The 14,863-nt window shown below is 56.8% G+C and overlaps 1 protein-coding gene across 4 annotated transcripts in view; it reads left to right on the top strand.

The window, feature by feature from the left end:
- Positions 1–6,941, top strand: part of RNF41 (ring finger protein 41) — a 32,832-nt gene extending 25,891 nt beyond the window's left edge. For all 4 annotated transcript variants that reach the window (XM_037883896.2, XM_037883893.2, XM_037883894.2 and 1 more), the window contains 4 exons: positions 1,506–1,777; positions 2,753–2,888; positions 3,525–3,628; positions 5,199–6,941. In XM_037883896.2, coding sequence (XP_037739824.1) covers positions 1,629–1,777; positions 2,753–2,888; positions 3,525–3,628; positions 5,199–5,550 — 741 coding nt within the window. In that variant the 5' untranslated portion in view covers positions 1,506–1,628 and the 3' untranslated portion in view covers positions 5,551–6,941. The remainder of the gene's footprint in view (positions 1–1,505; positions 1,778–2,752; positions 2,889–3,524; positions 3,629–5,198) is intronic.
- Positions 6,942–14,863: the final 7,922 nt, after the last annotated feature.

Genomic DNA, 14,863 nt, shown 5'->3' with positions numbered 1-14,863 from the left:
TATGTAAACAGGATCCTGGCCAGCCTGATGTTGCCACGGCCTGTTAAACTGACTCCCGGAACAGGGGCTCCCTGGTAACGGCTGCAACCCTGGCAACCAAACGTTCCGGTGTCAGAGACTCCCGGTGCTGAGTGCCAGGAGCCGACTCTCCAGTGCGGTTTGGGTGCTGCTCTGGCTTGTGTCTGTCTATTTCCCGGGGGCAGGAGGAGTTAGCAGAGTTGATGGGAAAGATTTCAGCCCGGGGGGGACAGCCCGGGCTGCAGAGAGCTGGTTCTCAGTCTCGCTGCAGTAAGACGCACTGTTAACCAAGGGCGAGAGCAGGGCCTCGGGTCGGGGGCAGTGACCTAGGTGGGTGCGAAGGCCAGCAGAGCAAATAGATCGTGAAGGGGAGCCAGAGCCACCAGGCCAACCAGAGTAAAATCTGGAACTGAGGGTCTTCTTCCCCCCCACTTCCAAAAATATTCCTACTGACGGGAGAGGGGTTAGGGCCAGCTCCCCTCCCTGGGGTGTCCAAGCCAAACCTGCCTGGGGCTGCAAGCCCCCATGCCAGGTCACAAACCCACTCAATTCAGGGGCCTTCTCAAATGGAGGGTTTGGGGCAAGGGTTTGGACCCTTCCTCCTGCCCTGGGCCGCCCTGCAGAGTCCAATGAGACCATGATGGGAAGCAGTCAGTTCCACCCTCAGCAGCGGGGAGCTTTCCATTGTGCCACGCCCTGCACTCGCTCTACTGTCTTCTGGTAACCGCAGCTGCCTTCATTTTCCGAGGTGGTGAGGCCAGTGAGTCGGGGTGTCTAATGGGTCTAGATCAGTGTCACTGAAGGGTGCTTCTGGAAACGTTACGAACGATGCTATTGAATGGGCTGAGGAAGGCTAATGCAAGAACTGCCCGCTGGGTACTTCGGGGCTTGCTGGCCTCCAGGCAGCGGAGTTCTTCTCCCCGCCCAGTGTCCTGCAGCTTTTGGACAGATTTAACCCTTGAGCGTCTGACCCACCCCTGTGTGGACTTGCAGCTCTGGATTTCTGCTTTCCGGAGGAGGAGCTGATGTGTTTCTTGCCCCTAAACGTAACACTTGTACAACTGTAACTTAAGCCCAGTGACAGCTTTCGCCTTCCTGCTGCAGTCCTTGTAACGGCCAGCTGGGTAAATACAGTGAAGTACCATTCTAAACTGCTCCCGAAAAATGCATCCATTTAGCATCCCAACCCTTCGTGGACCGTCAAGCCTGCGTTTAAAGAGACAGTAGCATCTAGTGGGTGGATCAGGGCAGCATGTGACAGCTCTTGCGCTATGCTCAGTGCTTTGCGAGCCCTGGTTTGTGGCTGGGGGATGGATGGGGGGAGTGTTTCCTCACCTCCCAGGCATGGTTGAGAGGCGGGATGGACGATATTTGCAGGCCTGGTGAAAGGTGCCGGCTTTGCCCATCTGGCCTGGGCTTTTGCAGGCGGAGAACGAGGCTGGGGGTCGGGGTAAGTCACTGCATTCTGCGGTTCCTTCCCCATGCAGGCTCCGCATTGTGAGCACGCCTTCTGCAACGCCTGCATCACCCAGTGGTTCTCCCAGCAGCAGACCTGCCCCGTGGACCGCAGCGTCGTCACTGTGGCCCACCTCCGCCCCGTCCCCCGGATTATGCGGAACATGCTCTCCAAGCTGCAGATCACGTGTGACAACGCTGTTTTCGGCTGCACGGCGGTCGTGCGACTCGACAACCTGATGTCTCACCTCAGTGACTGCGAACATAACCCAAAGCGGCCGGTGACCTGCGAGCAAGGATGTGGGTGAGGATTATTCTTGCTGGATTGTTTCCTGGGGCTGAAGGGGACCGGAGAGGGGAGGGCCTGGCTCAAGTTTTAAAGGCACTGAGGCCTTGAGTAACTTGTCTCAGGAGACAGCTTGCTCCTGGGGGTGAGGCCAGACTTGTAGCCACCTGTGAGGCAGCTGGGGAGAAGGCTGATCTCCCCCCAGGCTGGGAGTGCACAGGGCTGGGTAAATGTCAGCGGTGCTCCGCAGGGGAGGGCTATCAAGGTTTGGCCATCGCAGCTCAGTCTCTGAGCCCGCTGGCAGCTGATGTCTTGCTCGTCTTTAAACTTCATTTTACCTGCCCTGGATTTCCAGCCCTGGAGACTGGGGGCGACTTTCCTAAGGTCCAGGTGGCAGTTAGGAACCTAAGTCAGTGAGACATCTAACCTCGCATCCACGGAACAAGGTGTAGCATGAGCAGCACCTCCTACCCACGCCCGCTTCCCCCAGGTCGGCTGGAGCAGGGCAGTCGGTCTCCGGCCACAGTTTCTCTGTGAGTTGTTGGCTGGGTATTATGATGCATGAGCTGTGCGGAGACCACTGGCTGTCCAGTGGGGGGGCGGGCTAGTGATCCCAGCTGACCTGGAGGTGAGTGGCTCCGTATAGTAGGTCTAGCTACTCCAGGGCCTTGTCTCCAGTGGTGGCCAGCACCAGACAATCGGAGAAGAGTGAAAGAACCCTGCAGTCGGCAGATGGGGAATCACCAACCCCCCTCCCCTGACCTCATCCTGATCCCTAATGGTTAGATCAGTTTAAACCGTGACTCATGAGAGCTTAAGATCCCGTCCAAAACGCCTGTGGTTAATTATAATTCAGGCTAGTTTGATGTCTCGCTGCAAGTCCCCCACACTTCTGAGTTTGTCGTGGGAGCTGGGTGGGTTCTGATGCTCCTTGCTAATCCTGAGCCCTGGCCTGTCCTGTCGTCCCCTGCCATCCGCTCTCTCTCCCTGCAGCTTGGAAATGCCCAAAGATGAGCTGCCGAATCACAACTGCATCAAGCACTTAAGGTCGGTGGTGCAGCAGCAGCAGACGAGAATTGCCGAGCTGGAGAAGACTTCGGCGGAGCACAAGCATCAGCTAGCTGAGCAGGTAGCCGCTTTCCCGTGGGTGTCCATGGGTGGGGGTCTAGTCTGCTCCGGCCTTCTAGGCTAACAGCTTCTCTTGCCGGCTGGACTCTTACCTGGCACAAATATTGGACAAATGAATCCGATGGTTAAAAACCAAAGGCAGCTCGGTAGACCACTAGGTTCTAGCGCGTGCAGTGTCTGTTTGAATGGGAGCTTCCTCTCCCAGCTCCAGGCTGTTTGTCCCGCATCGAAATCCTTGTCCCGTGGGGTCCCCTCCCAGCGGGAGCGTTGTACTCTGAGCTCACAGGATTCGGACGCAGGGGAGGACAGCAGCACTCCAGGTACTCTGACCTCGGTCTGTTTCATGAGCTCTGAGGCTCCCCAAGCAGGCCCGCTGGGACACGGAGAATGAGCAGGAAAAATAGTGAAGGGTTAATTTTTTAAAAACTCTGCTTCCACCACCTGAGTGTTAATGAGACAGCCAGGTCCCCTGCTGCTGTCCCGTGTGGGGCTGTACATAACAAACCTTCTGTTCAGTGCCTGGATTGCAACCCATTCCCAGCCCTACTTACCTGCGGGAAGCGGGGAGGGCAGGTCTGTGTGCGTGAGGGACTCCTGCCTGTTGCAGATATCTCTCCATTTGCCCTCCCTCTTGCAGAAACGGGACATCCAGCTGCTGAAGGCCTACATGCGAGCCATCCGCAGCGTCAACCCCAACCTGCAGAACCTGGAAGAGACCATTGAATACAATGAAATCCTAGAGTAAGTGCCGCTGGTAACTTACAATCCCAGTTACAATGGGGGCCTGCCTCGGTGAGTAGGTGTTCGGGAGGCAGACCAGGGGACTGATGCATCAGCTCAGCTGGCAAGACTTGGGAACAGTCATTAAATCCCCCCAGCAGATTCAGGACCAAGCTAAGCGAGCCACAAGAAAACCCATAATCTTAAAGCAAGCAGGACGTCGCTCAGGACGTTGTGCTAGAGACCGAAGTCTGGCGACTCAGCCCCGTTCATGTTACAGGTCCCACCCGCTGTAAAATTCTGTACCTGCAGCCAGTTCGAAACCAGTGAGCTGCCGGCCTGTGTCCTGCCCATGAAAATGGGGCTGGAAGAAATGGCTTTGGAGCTGATCCTTGCACCGTACCTTGCACCGGACAGATGGGAACTAGTGGAAGGGTCAACTCAGCACAGCTCAGGAAAACTGAATTAATCAGAGTTAATAAAACGGCATCAAAAGAACAGGGAGAAGCTTTACTCCAGGGGTTCTTGGACATGGACGTGGGTGGTCACTGGAATTCTGGTGCATCTGCTGCTTGAACATGGAAGCCTCCTCAGGTGCCTGGAAAGCTGGAAAATTGCAGCTTCTCTCCCTGCCGCATCTGCTGCCATCGGAGGTTAACACTGTCCTGGGCAGGGGTGGACGCTAAATGGTCGTGGTGGGTCTGAGAGGCTGGAGGGAAGCAAGCCCATGAAGAACTTTGAAGGCCATCTTGGGTAGCTGTGAGGGTAGCTGGGAAGCCAGAGATGTGGCCCCACTTTCTGGAGCAAGACCTTGGGAACATGCTTGGCTGGCTCACGTAGGGTGGACCAGAGAGAGGACCTTCATTCGTCGCCAAGTTGCAGTTACGGCCTGGAAAAGGAGTTTGATGGGAAGGAGGTTCTGTGAAGGGGGCGAGGGGAGGGGCTGTGATTTAAGGTCCAGAAGAACTCCGAGGCCTCTGACTTCAGGAGCAACGTACTGTGAGTTAAGGAGAAAGGAGGAGAGCAGGGACATGGAGCAAAGGGCTCTGTATTGACAGACGTCCGCCCCTGAAGCAGTTAGCACTAGGAAGTTGTGGGGTAGCCAGATGTCCCTCCAACATTGCTTTTAGCTACTTGAGTCTGGCAGATTGTTTTCTGTCATGGGCATGATCTCTAACTGCATCGGTTTCTGTGCCATGTTCTCCTTCCGGCCTCATCCCTTCTCTCCACCAGAAGAGGGTGCAACCCGAGCGGTGCCCGAGGGAGCGGCTGGCTCTAACATCCATTCTCCACTAGGTTTTATGAAGGAAAGCTGGTGGGTTTTCTGGATCCATCCCAATTTCACCCAGAGGGGGCACCTGAGGTCTCTGGCACTGCCCTTTCTGAGACCTTTATAAGCTGGCTCTATATTCTGTAGACACCCCAGAACCTCTGACAATCCTTGATGTGGCCAGCCTGCCTCTGAGGATCACGTTGAAGTAGCCGTCTTGCATGTCTCGTTCTCTGGCAGAGCAGTCCCTGCCTGCCTGTTAGCACTTACTGTCTCCTGGGTGCCCCTGTATTTTACCCATGGTGTCTTGGTGTCTTACAGGTGGGTGAACTCCTTGCAGCCTGCCCGGGTGACGCGATGGGGCGGGATGATCTCCACGCCGGATGCCGTGCTCCAGGCGGTCATCAAGCGCTCGCTGGTGGAAAGCGGGTGCCCCACGTCCATCATCAACGAGCTGATCGAGAACGCCCATGAGCGGAACTGGCCGCAGGGCCTGGCCACCCTGGAAACCCGCCAGATGAACCGGCGCTATTACGAGAACTACGTGGCCAAGCGCATCCCCGGCAAGCAGGCCGTGGTGGTGATGGCCTGCGAGAACCAGCACATGGGGGAGGACATGGTGCTCGAGCCGGGGCTGGTGATGATATTTGCACACGGAGTGGAGGAGATCTAAAGACTTTTAAAGAGAGAGAAACATTTTGTGCTTGAAAAAAAAATAACTTGTCTAAGCCGCTGACATCTTCTCCCCACCCCCGTCAGTCACAGCATTATATCAGGGCATTATTCCTTCAAGCGTGTGGCTCGTAATTTAAAAAGCGATTAAAGGCCTCTGGCAAACGCTCCCTCGTCACGCTGGGCAGTCACCCAGCATCAAATGCAAAATGCGGTTTTCCTCTTGCAGCAGATCCGCCTCCCAGTCCAGTGTCCGTGTGGCTTCTAACTGGCTTTGAAAAGCACACAGCCCCTCGAAACCACTGCAGGCTTTAGAGCAGGCCCGCTGGGGCCTGAAAGCTGACACCTCTGCCATCGTCCTGGCCTCCTGGCATAGTCCAAACCAAACGGGCCAGCGGATCTCGGCATGGTGCTGCCCTGGGGTGACCCAACCGCACGGTGCTCACGTCTGTGCCGAAGCTTTATTTTTCCCCACCCGCCCCATCCCGGTTTCTCTCCTCACTCTGAGGCACCCGCGTGAAAGCCACAGCTCTCCAGCCGGGCTCACGTTCGCCTGCGTGGTGTGCGGGACTGCAAAGGCAGGTCTCGCTTTGCAGCCTTTGGTGGGAGGTGGGAAGGGGGATCCTGCTCAGATCCGCTGACGGTTCAGCCGGGGGGCTAAGCTGCAGACACGAGTGATGCCAAATAACCGCCCCCTTCTCCCCACAAGTGAGTAGTGAGTTCAACATAAGGGCGTTTTGCAGCCAAACAGCTGAGCCGTCGAGCAAATGCGCTCTGGAGCTTGGCCATGTGGCCTTATGCTGCGTTGGGGAGAAACCCGGCTTCACGGGGGAATTGGAAGTGGAACTAAACTCTTTCCTTGGACAGCCCTCCCACTCTGAGCCTACCGGACGCTCCGAGTGAGGAGACGGACTCCAGAAGCCTGTAATGTGGACGGCCTCTCTACCTGCCAGTGAAGGTAGAGAGTCTCCACTTCTTGCCCAGAACCTAGATTCAGCTGTCCTGTTTGTGTGCGCGTTGAACAGTCGACAAAGAGCTTTATGTATTTTTTCAGACACTTGTGATTGTGATTCGGTTTTTTTGTACCTTTTTTTGCCTTGTTTGTATTTTTTCCTTTTATTTTATTTTTTAAATACAGTGGCCAGAAATGCTGCCAGGTTCAATTAAGTTTATTTGTCGGGAATTTAATTTATTTGCATTTGTGGGATTTTTTTGCGGGGGGTGGGTGGGTTGGTTTTTGTTCCTTTCTTTCAGTGTTTGTCTTGCCTGGAGACTTTGTTTCCTCTTTAGTTCATTGTTTTGTGCCCAAGATGACTGCGTGTGGGACAGGGAGTGAATTGTCAATAAATAAGAGGTTCTGATTGCTTTAATCCAGACCTTGACACTACCATCCCTTTGGAGACTGCTTGCATCTCTTTGGTCCTCTGAATAGCTTGAGCCCCCCAGCTGCTAGCCAGAAGCTGGGAATAGGGCGACATAAATTGGCTGGGTAAGAGTTTGAATTCCCAGTTAACTGCTCCACAAACAAGCACCTCTCCTGGGTTCCCGTTCAGTCGGTCAACAGCGGAGCTCCCTCCGCCGCTGGCAAGGACTCGTACTGAGATCAGACCCCCCCACCCCCCCACCCCTCTGCCCTAGCCGTCTGCCGTACCCTGCCCCAGCTGGCAGAGCAGCCCTGCAAAAGTGAGAGTTCTTGGAGACCATCTTCAGGGGCAGCAGCTGTCCAGTGGGTGATTACCCCGCAGACCATCTCCATTGCTGAAATGGGAGCCTGTCCCCTTTTCTTCTGGTCCTGGAGCTGCAACGCAGACCATGGGCAGGGAGACGCTGCGTGAGAACTATTGCTCTCGAGCCGCAGCAGCGGGTTTTGTTTCACGCTGTCCAGATACTGTTTCCAATTTACCTCCACTGTTCGGTGGACATCCGGGGAAGCCTTTGCGTCCTGCTTTAGAGGCTCTGTAAACTGCAGCAGGAGTTCAGTTTGGCATTCACCTTTACCGCCCGGCCTGCCTGGGCGGAGTTTTTAGGGTCCTTCTTTTAATGCATTTTTGTTTCTCTTTCAACTGACAAATTTGCTCATGTGGGTTGGTTTGTTTTTGTTTTAATGCAGCATATTTCTTGAGGAAATCCAGCTAGTTCTCTGTTTCAGGACATGGCTTGGCTTTCCCCCTGCAGTTGTAGAAGCTCTTTGTTAGTTTTCCGTGTGTCTCGTATCCTACGTTACAAGCATCTGGCGTGTTCTTCAGAAGTCGGATCAGTTTGAGGTATGGAGCGGGTTGTGTTTGAACTCATGTCTCGATGATGACGTGTGTAGAAGGGGAATTATTGGGTGGGAGCTCTGCCCAACCCAGACCCTTATGCTCAGGAATTAGAAAAAGCTGCTAAATCCAACCTGGTAACTGTATCTGGCTAGCTGGTCTCTCTTTTTTTTTTTTTTTTTTTTTTTTTTTTTTAAACTGATTCCCCCGCCTCCACTAGACCCTTCGCTTCCAGAGATGGCCTCCGTCTCCTTTCCACTGGAGGAACTGGGCGCTCGGAAATCAGACTAGACTTGCAATGGTGTCTTCGCTGGTTGTGTCTTGTGTGTGCTGTTTAATTGTGTTGACTGCACTAATAAACTGCCTTTTCTTGACTCTCCAATCCTTCATTCCGATCTCCGGGCGCTCTCTCCTGCATGGAAACCCTGCAAAACCTGCTTCTGCTTTTCCATGACCTTTCCTTGCCAGCTGCGTGCAGTTCACACCTTGCTGTATACTCTCTACAGACTTCTACCACTGGAAATGACCCTACAAATGAGCCTGTGCCTAATAGCTAGTTCTCTATGCAAGTCCCTTGTTCGGGTGCCAGCTAGAAACCGGTATCGGCCGTGCACTGCGGCTGGAGTCCCCCAGCATGAGCACTCCTGGAAGGGTTATTACTCTGCTGCACAAAGGAATCCCAGAAAATACCCTGGGGGGGAGCTGTGTTCCAGCCGACACCATCCTGAGCGCTTGATGAGCCTGGCGTTTCGTTGGGGTTTTGCAAGAATCTGATGCAGGGACAGCTGGGCTCTGCTCTGCTAACAAAAATCCTTCTGCTGATCTAACCAGGCGACTTGCTGCAGGGCCACTTCGGCAGCTCACAGAGCCCTGGGGGGTTTCTGTTGGATGAGCCTCTAGACGGGAGGTTAACCCCATATGCAAGGGGCTGGGGCAAGCTTGCTGATGGCCCGAAATTATGATGTACTCCTCAGGAAGTCTTCCCCCCCCTCCTCCCCAGCTAGGGCCAGCCCACAACATTTCAGGGGGGTAGAGACGAGTGTATTTGGGGAAGAGAGCATTTGACTGTTGTGTTCACATGGTCCCCGGTCCCGTCACGAAACTGGCTTCTCTGTAAGCTCCGTCTGCTTCGCCACTGAACGGTCCCCTCCGCGCTCCTGCCCCGGATTTGGGCTCCGTCCCCCGGGGTGTTCAGCAGTAGCGTGTTTGGACGTGGCGGCTGCACCCCTTCCCTCCAGGGCGTTCGTATCCACAGCTGGGCTCTCCTAGGCGGGCTTCTCTTAGCTCTGGCTTGACGGGTTAGCTGCCAATCTTTCTTTTTGGAGAGAAACGGCTCTGCTGCCTTCACCCTCTCCTAACGTTTCCCCGAGAGGGGCGTGCACCCCCACCAGCAGCCCGGAAGTACCGCCAATTGCTGCCTGGGTTTGCAGAGAGCCTGAAACAACGGCTCTGAGGTGGAATTACCCCCAGTCAGCCCAACGGTGCTAATTCAGAGGCCAGTAGGGATACTTTAAATGTCCCCATTCTTGCAGGCAGTGAAAGAGTTCTCAGCGGGGAGGAAAGATCTGCTTTGCAAGGCTCTGTTCCGGCAGGAGCCCCTGGCTGCCAGCACTTATCCAGGACCCAGCCCGCATTGGAGGCTACGCTGCTCAAGCTATTGCAAAGTTAGCAGCAGGAGTGTCCTAGGGTGGGGAGGAGGGGGACGGGGGCATGGCAGGCTGGGACTGGACCCTTTTGATTATACTTTAGGGAAGCGTGTATGTGAATTCTCCTGCTTATTCTTAAGCCTCAAGTAGCAGGAAGGCCGAGTCTGCCTAGCTCTGATGGATGGTTTGCTGGATGTGGGAGTCCTTTCCCGAGAGGTGGGAGGGGGTGGTGGTGAATCTTTGACCAACCCCGCCCCTTTCTCCAAGCATTCGACGGGTCTCTGAGTGCAACAGGTGTTGGCAAAAGCATCATTTTGAAATAGTCTGAATAAAGCTTGTTCCCCTGCCCTTGCGGTCGGTCCCCGCCTGGCTCCCTCTGGGGCTCAGGGGCAAACAGCCGGAATGTTTAACACAACCTCTTCGCCACTCAGGAGCCCTAACAAGCTTCCCACCCCAAAAAGATGGGTGTGGGGGGGTTCAAATACAAACTCCCTCCCCCTCCCTCCCTTTCATGTCTGTCCCCTTTCATGAGTAACTCAGCCTCTGGGAGCCTAGTTCCTTCCCAGGGCCGTTCTGTGATGGACTCTGTCCCCAAGATGTTGGAATTACTGCGTGAAGAGCAAAGACTTAAAGCTCCTTCTGCCCCGTGATGGGCTCAAGGTGACTTTATTCTGGAAGCAGAGGCCCATAGGCCTGCTGCCATCGGCGCCTTCGTCCCGAGCTGCCGTTACCCTCTGTGCGGCGAGAGATCCCCCGCGCTAGCGCTGGACAGGGAGATTTCAGCAAACCAATAAAGTGCCTGAAACCACTATTGCTTATTGCTAAAAGCAGCCATGGCAGCAGGCCGTAACGGGGGTACGCAGCAGCCTCGTGAAAGAACCCGGGTACCAGCCCCTTAGTTTTCCATACGCTCCCTTGGGGCCCTGCGCGCTCTGGGGGCAGGGGAGGAGAGCAGGGGCTGGCCCCACTCCACTGTCTGCTCTGCGCTCTTCCCCCTCTGTGGTCCTGGCTTTATTCCAGCGGCCGGGTGGGGTCCCCCCCATGAGGACCAGTTCTGGTGCACGCTGGTTCCCGAGGCTGCCGGCTGGAAGGATGATGCGACGGGTTCTGCGCTTGTTCAAACGGCCTCCGGCTCTTCCAGGCACCGGGCTGACAGCGTCTAGTTCCTCCATTTCCTTCCCCCCCCCACACTTGTGCAGCTGGGCAGCCAGGCCAGACGCTCTTCAGGCCCCTTCCTCCTGCAATCGGGCTGGGTTCTGCTTGCTGCAGCCGGCATCCGCTTCCCTCCGGCGCTTTGCGGCACCAGAAGTACCGCCATCTCCTTCTCCAGCTTGGGCCTCTGAGTGTTTTGCGAGAGGGGGAAGCCTCATTAAATGCTCCCCGTGGGACGGCAGGTTCTGTCTTGAATCTCCCAAGCCCCTGTCCCTTAACCGTCCTTCCCCTGTACTGTTCCAACTGCTCCCGTGCTGGGGGGGAGCATGGCAGCTGGTTAAGCCGTGCCCAGCACCATCCAGGGGCAGGATGGGTTTGTACAGAGCGTGGGCCACAGGAGGCCAGGCCCAGGACGGGGCTCCGATGTGCTGGAGCAGTGCCCATCAGGCCGCGTGCGGGTTCAGCGGCATTGGGCTGGGGGTGGAATCTTAGCTGGGGTTCCTGGGGAAGTGTCATGGGCCAGCAAACGACCGGGAGTGGCGAGGGGTCAGGCGGCATCTCCGCGTAGTCCCGTTTTCTGTGCCTTGGCCTGGAGGGTCCCTTCTGCGCACGCCGCCGCATAGGAAAGCAACAAACCGGCCTCAGGATGGGATGCTCCTGCCCCTCCCAGGAAACGCCTTCCGGCTTCTAAGCCTTGTGACCAGCAGCTTGTTCTGTTTTTCCCCTCCTCCAGCCGGGCCTAGGAGGCACCCGGCAAACGCCTGCAGGGTGGGCGAGAGCCTATTGTCCCAGGGTCCCAAACATGCCCCATCTACTGACACTAGACGGGCAGAATTCACTTTATTTGGTCGTTTTGAGGGAGAATATTGCTGATTTTGGCTCTTTGATTTTTTATCGATTTTTTTTTTTTTTTTTTTTTTAATTTTCAGTTGCACAAAATTCTGGGTCTTTAGCATTTTTTTTACATTGATTTAAATTTGCTGGGAACTTATGGCAGGGAGAGGTCAGGACCTAATGACGGAATGAGGTTCAAAAAGCTTCTGGAGCGTTTTGTCACTATCACGTCTCGAAACACACCGGAAGTCACCCGGCTACCTTCTCAAGCAGCGTTTCTCTCGCTTTGCTGCTGTGTGAACTGGTTTGGGGGCAGGTTGTGAGTGCTCTGAAACAGACGGGCCCGCTCTTACCCATCCAAATCGAACCCCAGTCACCGTGACGCACCCAGCCTGGGCTCTACGGGTCCTGCCAAAGGCTAGGAGTGCGGGGAAGGAGCGACCATGGGCTCTGCCTAAGGCCCGGGGAGCTGGTTCTGTGGCTGGAGTAGACAGACAATCCTTAGCACTAAGGGCTTGGGGAAATTGACCGGCGGCCAGGCCCGCGGGTCCCCATGTGCCTTCAGGGGAGAGCTGCTGGCGTTTCATGGTTACAAGGGTCACCAACGTCCCCCATGGCTCCCTCTTCTTGCATGGCTCGTGGGTGTCCAATTTCTCCTCCCCGTTTCGATCTCTGCTCTGCTAATGATCAGCCTGGGCCTGGCAGGGTGCCCCGGCGGCCGGGGGGAGCAGGTGCATTTACTTCCCATCTTCTAGCTCCAGAAGAAGAAAGGCGAGGCCTAATCCAGCTTCAAGAGACCTGGCTCTGCTGCTACCCTGTGACCCTGGGCTCCTTGCTGCTGCTTTCTGTGCCTCTGTTTCTCCTCCCACCCTGGGGCCTGGTTGCTGTAGATGGTAAGCAACCCAGGGCAGGGACGCCCTCCACACTACGTACAGCACCCTGCACCTCTGATGGCTGTTGGGGCTTCTAGCCACTGTTGTGATGCTGCTGCGTGGGGGGCGGGCATGTAGCAGCTTGTACCCCCATCTCATTTCCTCCGCCCCTTTGCTGTCTGCTCATGTGGCTGGGGGGCAGGGAGTGCTAATTGCCACACACCACATGGCTGACTCCACCTCTTGTGTCTCATCAGAGGCTGTTGGCTCCCGGGGGTGGGGCCTGGCTTTGTTATGGGGGGGCAGGGGCAGTGCTTAATTTGTGCCAGGGCTGAGCCCTGGCACCTCCGGGCCCGGCAGTTCAGAGCCCCGGCACCTCTGGACGTGCTGCAGCAGTTGTGGACGTAAAAAAAATCCTCGAGCTCTGGCTGCTCTTTCATTACAAATTCAGCACTGGGGGGCCGCTGATCCCTTCTTGGAGCTTGTCTGTGATGCTGTGGTACCCGCACCACCGTCAGCTCACCCGGCCTCAGCCAGCTGCCATCCTGCCACCAGCCATGCTCCTCCAGCAGGCCGCCAAGCCCCTGGGAGGAGCCGGATCTCTCAGCCCAAGCAGGGAAATCCTCGGCGGCTCGATGGTGTGAGGCTGGACTGGACCAGACACTAGATGGCTCCAACGCTGGGCTACAAATGAATGAGAATCGCCCTGGACGCTGGCACCAACGAGCTCCTAGCTTGGACTCGGCTTTATTTTCCTTGGTTTTAATTTGTCCAAAGTGGCCCCGAGCTGCTGAAAATGGCCTAGCAGAAAGGGTGGCGGAGGGCCGGGACACCAGCCTGTGAAGCTTGTGCTCGGAGCTATGGGGGCAGGTTGGGCGCCTGACTCCATGGGCTGCTGAGAGCTCTTTGAACTGGGCAGGGCGGGGAGACACCACCCCAGCCCACAACGTGACCCAGACCCTGCTTTCTGTCAGGCCCTGTCCGGGGGGCTCTATGAGCCACCCACAAACAAAATACATTGGGGGTGATGGGAGCGACCCAAGAGTCCTTATACTCGAATGCATTGGCTGACGTCTTCCGCTGCCCCCTACTGGGGGCATAAACCATGCGAACCTCTGCTTCTCTGTGGAGATTCTCCCTGAGCTCAAGGGGCAGGTGCTGCGCCTGCGAGGGGCACGGTGGGGTGAGCCACGGTGTGGCCCTGCAGCCCGTGACGCTGAACTGGGTCAGAGCTGGCGCCAGGTCGCCCCAGGGAGTGGGTAGCGGTGCGGCAGCTGGGGGGAGATTCAAACCCCTGTGGCCAGCGGGATCCCCACCCCGCACGCTGCCATCGCCCTGTTTGAACGCGGCTTGTGCTCGATTGGGCGGAGAATCCAAAGCAGGGGCTGGTTGGCTCTTGGGGGGGCAGGGGCGGTGTCTGTGCTCTGGGCCTGTACAGCGCCTAGCACACTGGGCTCCCGGGTGTCTCCCGGTAGCGTCTAGAAGCCCCAGTCAATGAGTGAGGCGGAGCAGCTGCCCCACCCAACGTCCCACCCCCCAGCCAAGTGCAACTGGAGCCTCGCCCCATTGGGCTGCCTTAGGGGGCCCTCTGCTGGCAGGATGGCGCTGCCAGGCTACCGCCCCCAGTTTGCCGTGGGTCCCAGTGACAGCCCGGGCTGGGCAGCTGTGACTGAGGTGGCTCCACGTAGGAAGGGGCTGTACACGTAGGAAGGGGCCCTGCCTGGCCTGACAGCCGGGACAGACAGTGGGGGATAGGGAAGGGGGATTGCTCACTTTTTACTGATGGGGAAGCTGATGCCTGGAGAGACGAAGGACCAGACCTTCCCACGAGTCCAGGTGCTGGGGGCCAGGGCTGAAAAGCGGCCCCCAGCTGTGGGGGCCGAGCACTTGGGAAACCGGCTCGAAGCAGCTGGTCCCATGGGCGTCTTTGCCCGAGCTTGGACGTGAAGCCAGCCAGGGCTCTACCCGTAAGGCCCCCGCAGCAGGCACAAGATCTGGCCTGCAGGGAAAAGGCCCACTAACCTCAGGATCTCTGGGGGTGGAGGGAGGTTTCCCGATTCATGTGTCAGGATTTCAGCCAAACTCAGCAAGGGGGTCAGAGGAGACCAGTGTCACCCCACGTCTGCACCTGAGAATGGGACGACGCCTTCGCTTGAAATTCAGCATGAGCGTAAGGGCTGAGGCCGCCTCCGTGAGGGGAAAGTTCAACCTGTTCTGGGCGTGACTGCAGCACCGCTGAGCCCCAGCTACGGACCCGGACCCGACTGCGCTCGACGCTGCACAGCGATCTAAGCGTCAGGCACGAGCCCTCAGCCGGATGCAGACGGACGGTCGGGGCAGCCCTGGTCAGCAGACCAGGCGAGCGCCCAGCACGGCAGCTGCCTGCCCGCTGTCAAGGGTCCCTAGGCGTCCTGGCAAAGCAGGTTTTAAATGGGACTGGAAGGAGGCAGCTTTGTGGGTGTGTGTGGGGGGCTCCTCCCGTCCCCAGCTCGTGCAGACGCGACTTCCGTTCCAGAACCCACAAGCTCTGGGAGGACGGTCTGGCGGCTGAG

The sequence above is a fragment of the Chelonia mydas genome, chromosome 20 (assembly GCF_015237465.2).
Source record: "Chelonia mydas isolate rCheMyd1 chromosome 20, rCheMyd1.pri.v2, whole genome shotgun sequence".
NCBI lineage: Eukaryota > Metazoa > Chordata > Testudines > Cheloniidae > Chelonia > Chelonia mydas.
This window is presented reverse-complemented; position numbering and strand designations above follow the sequence as displayed.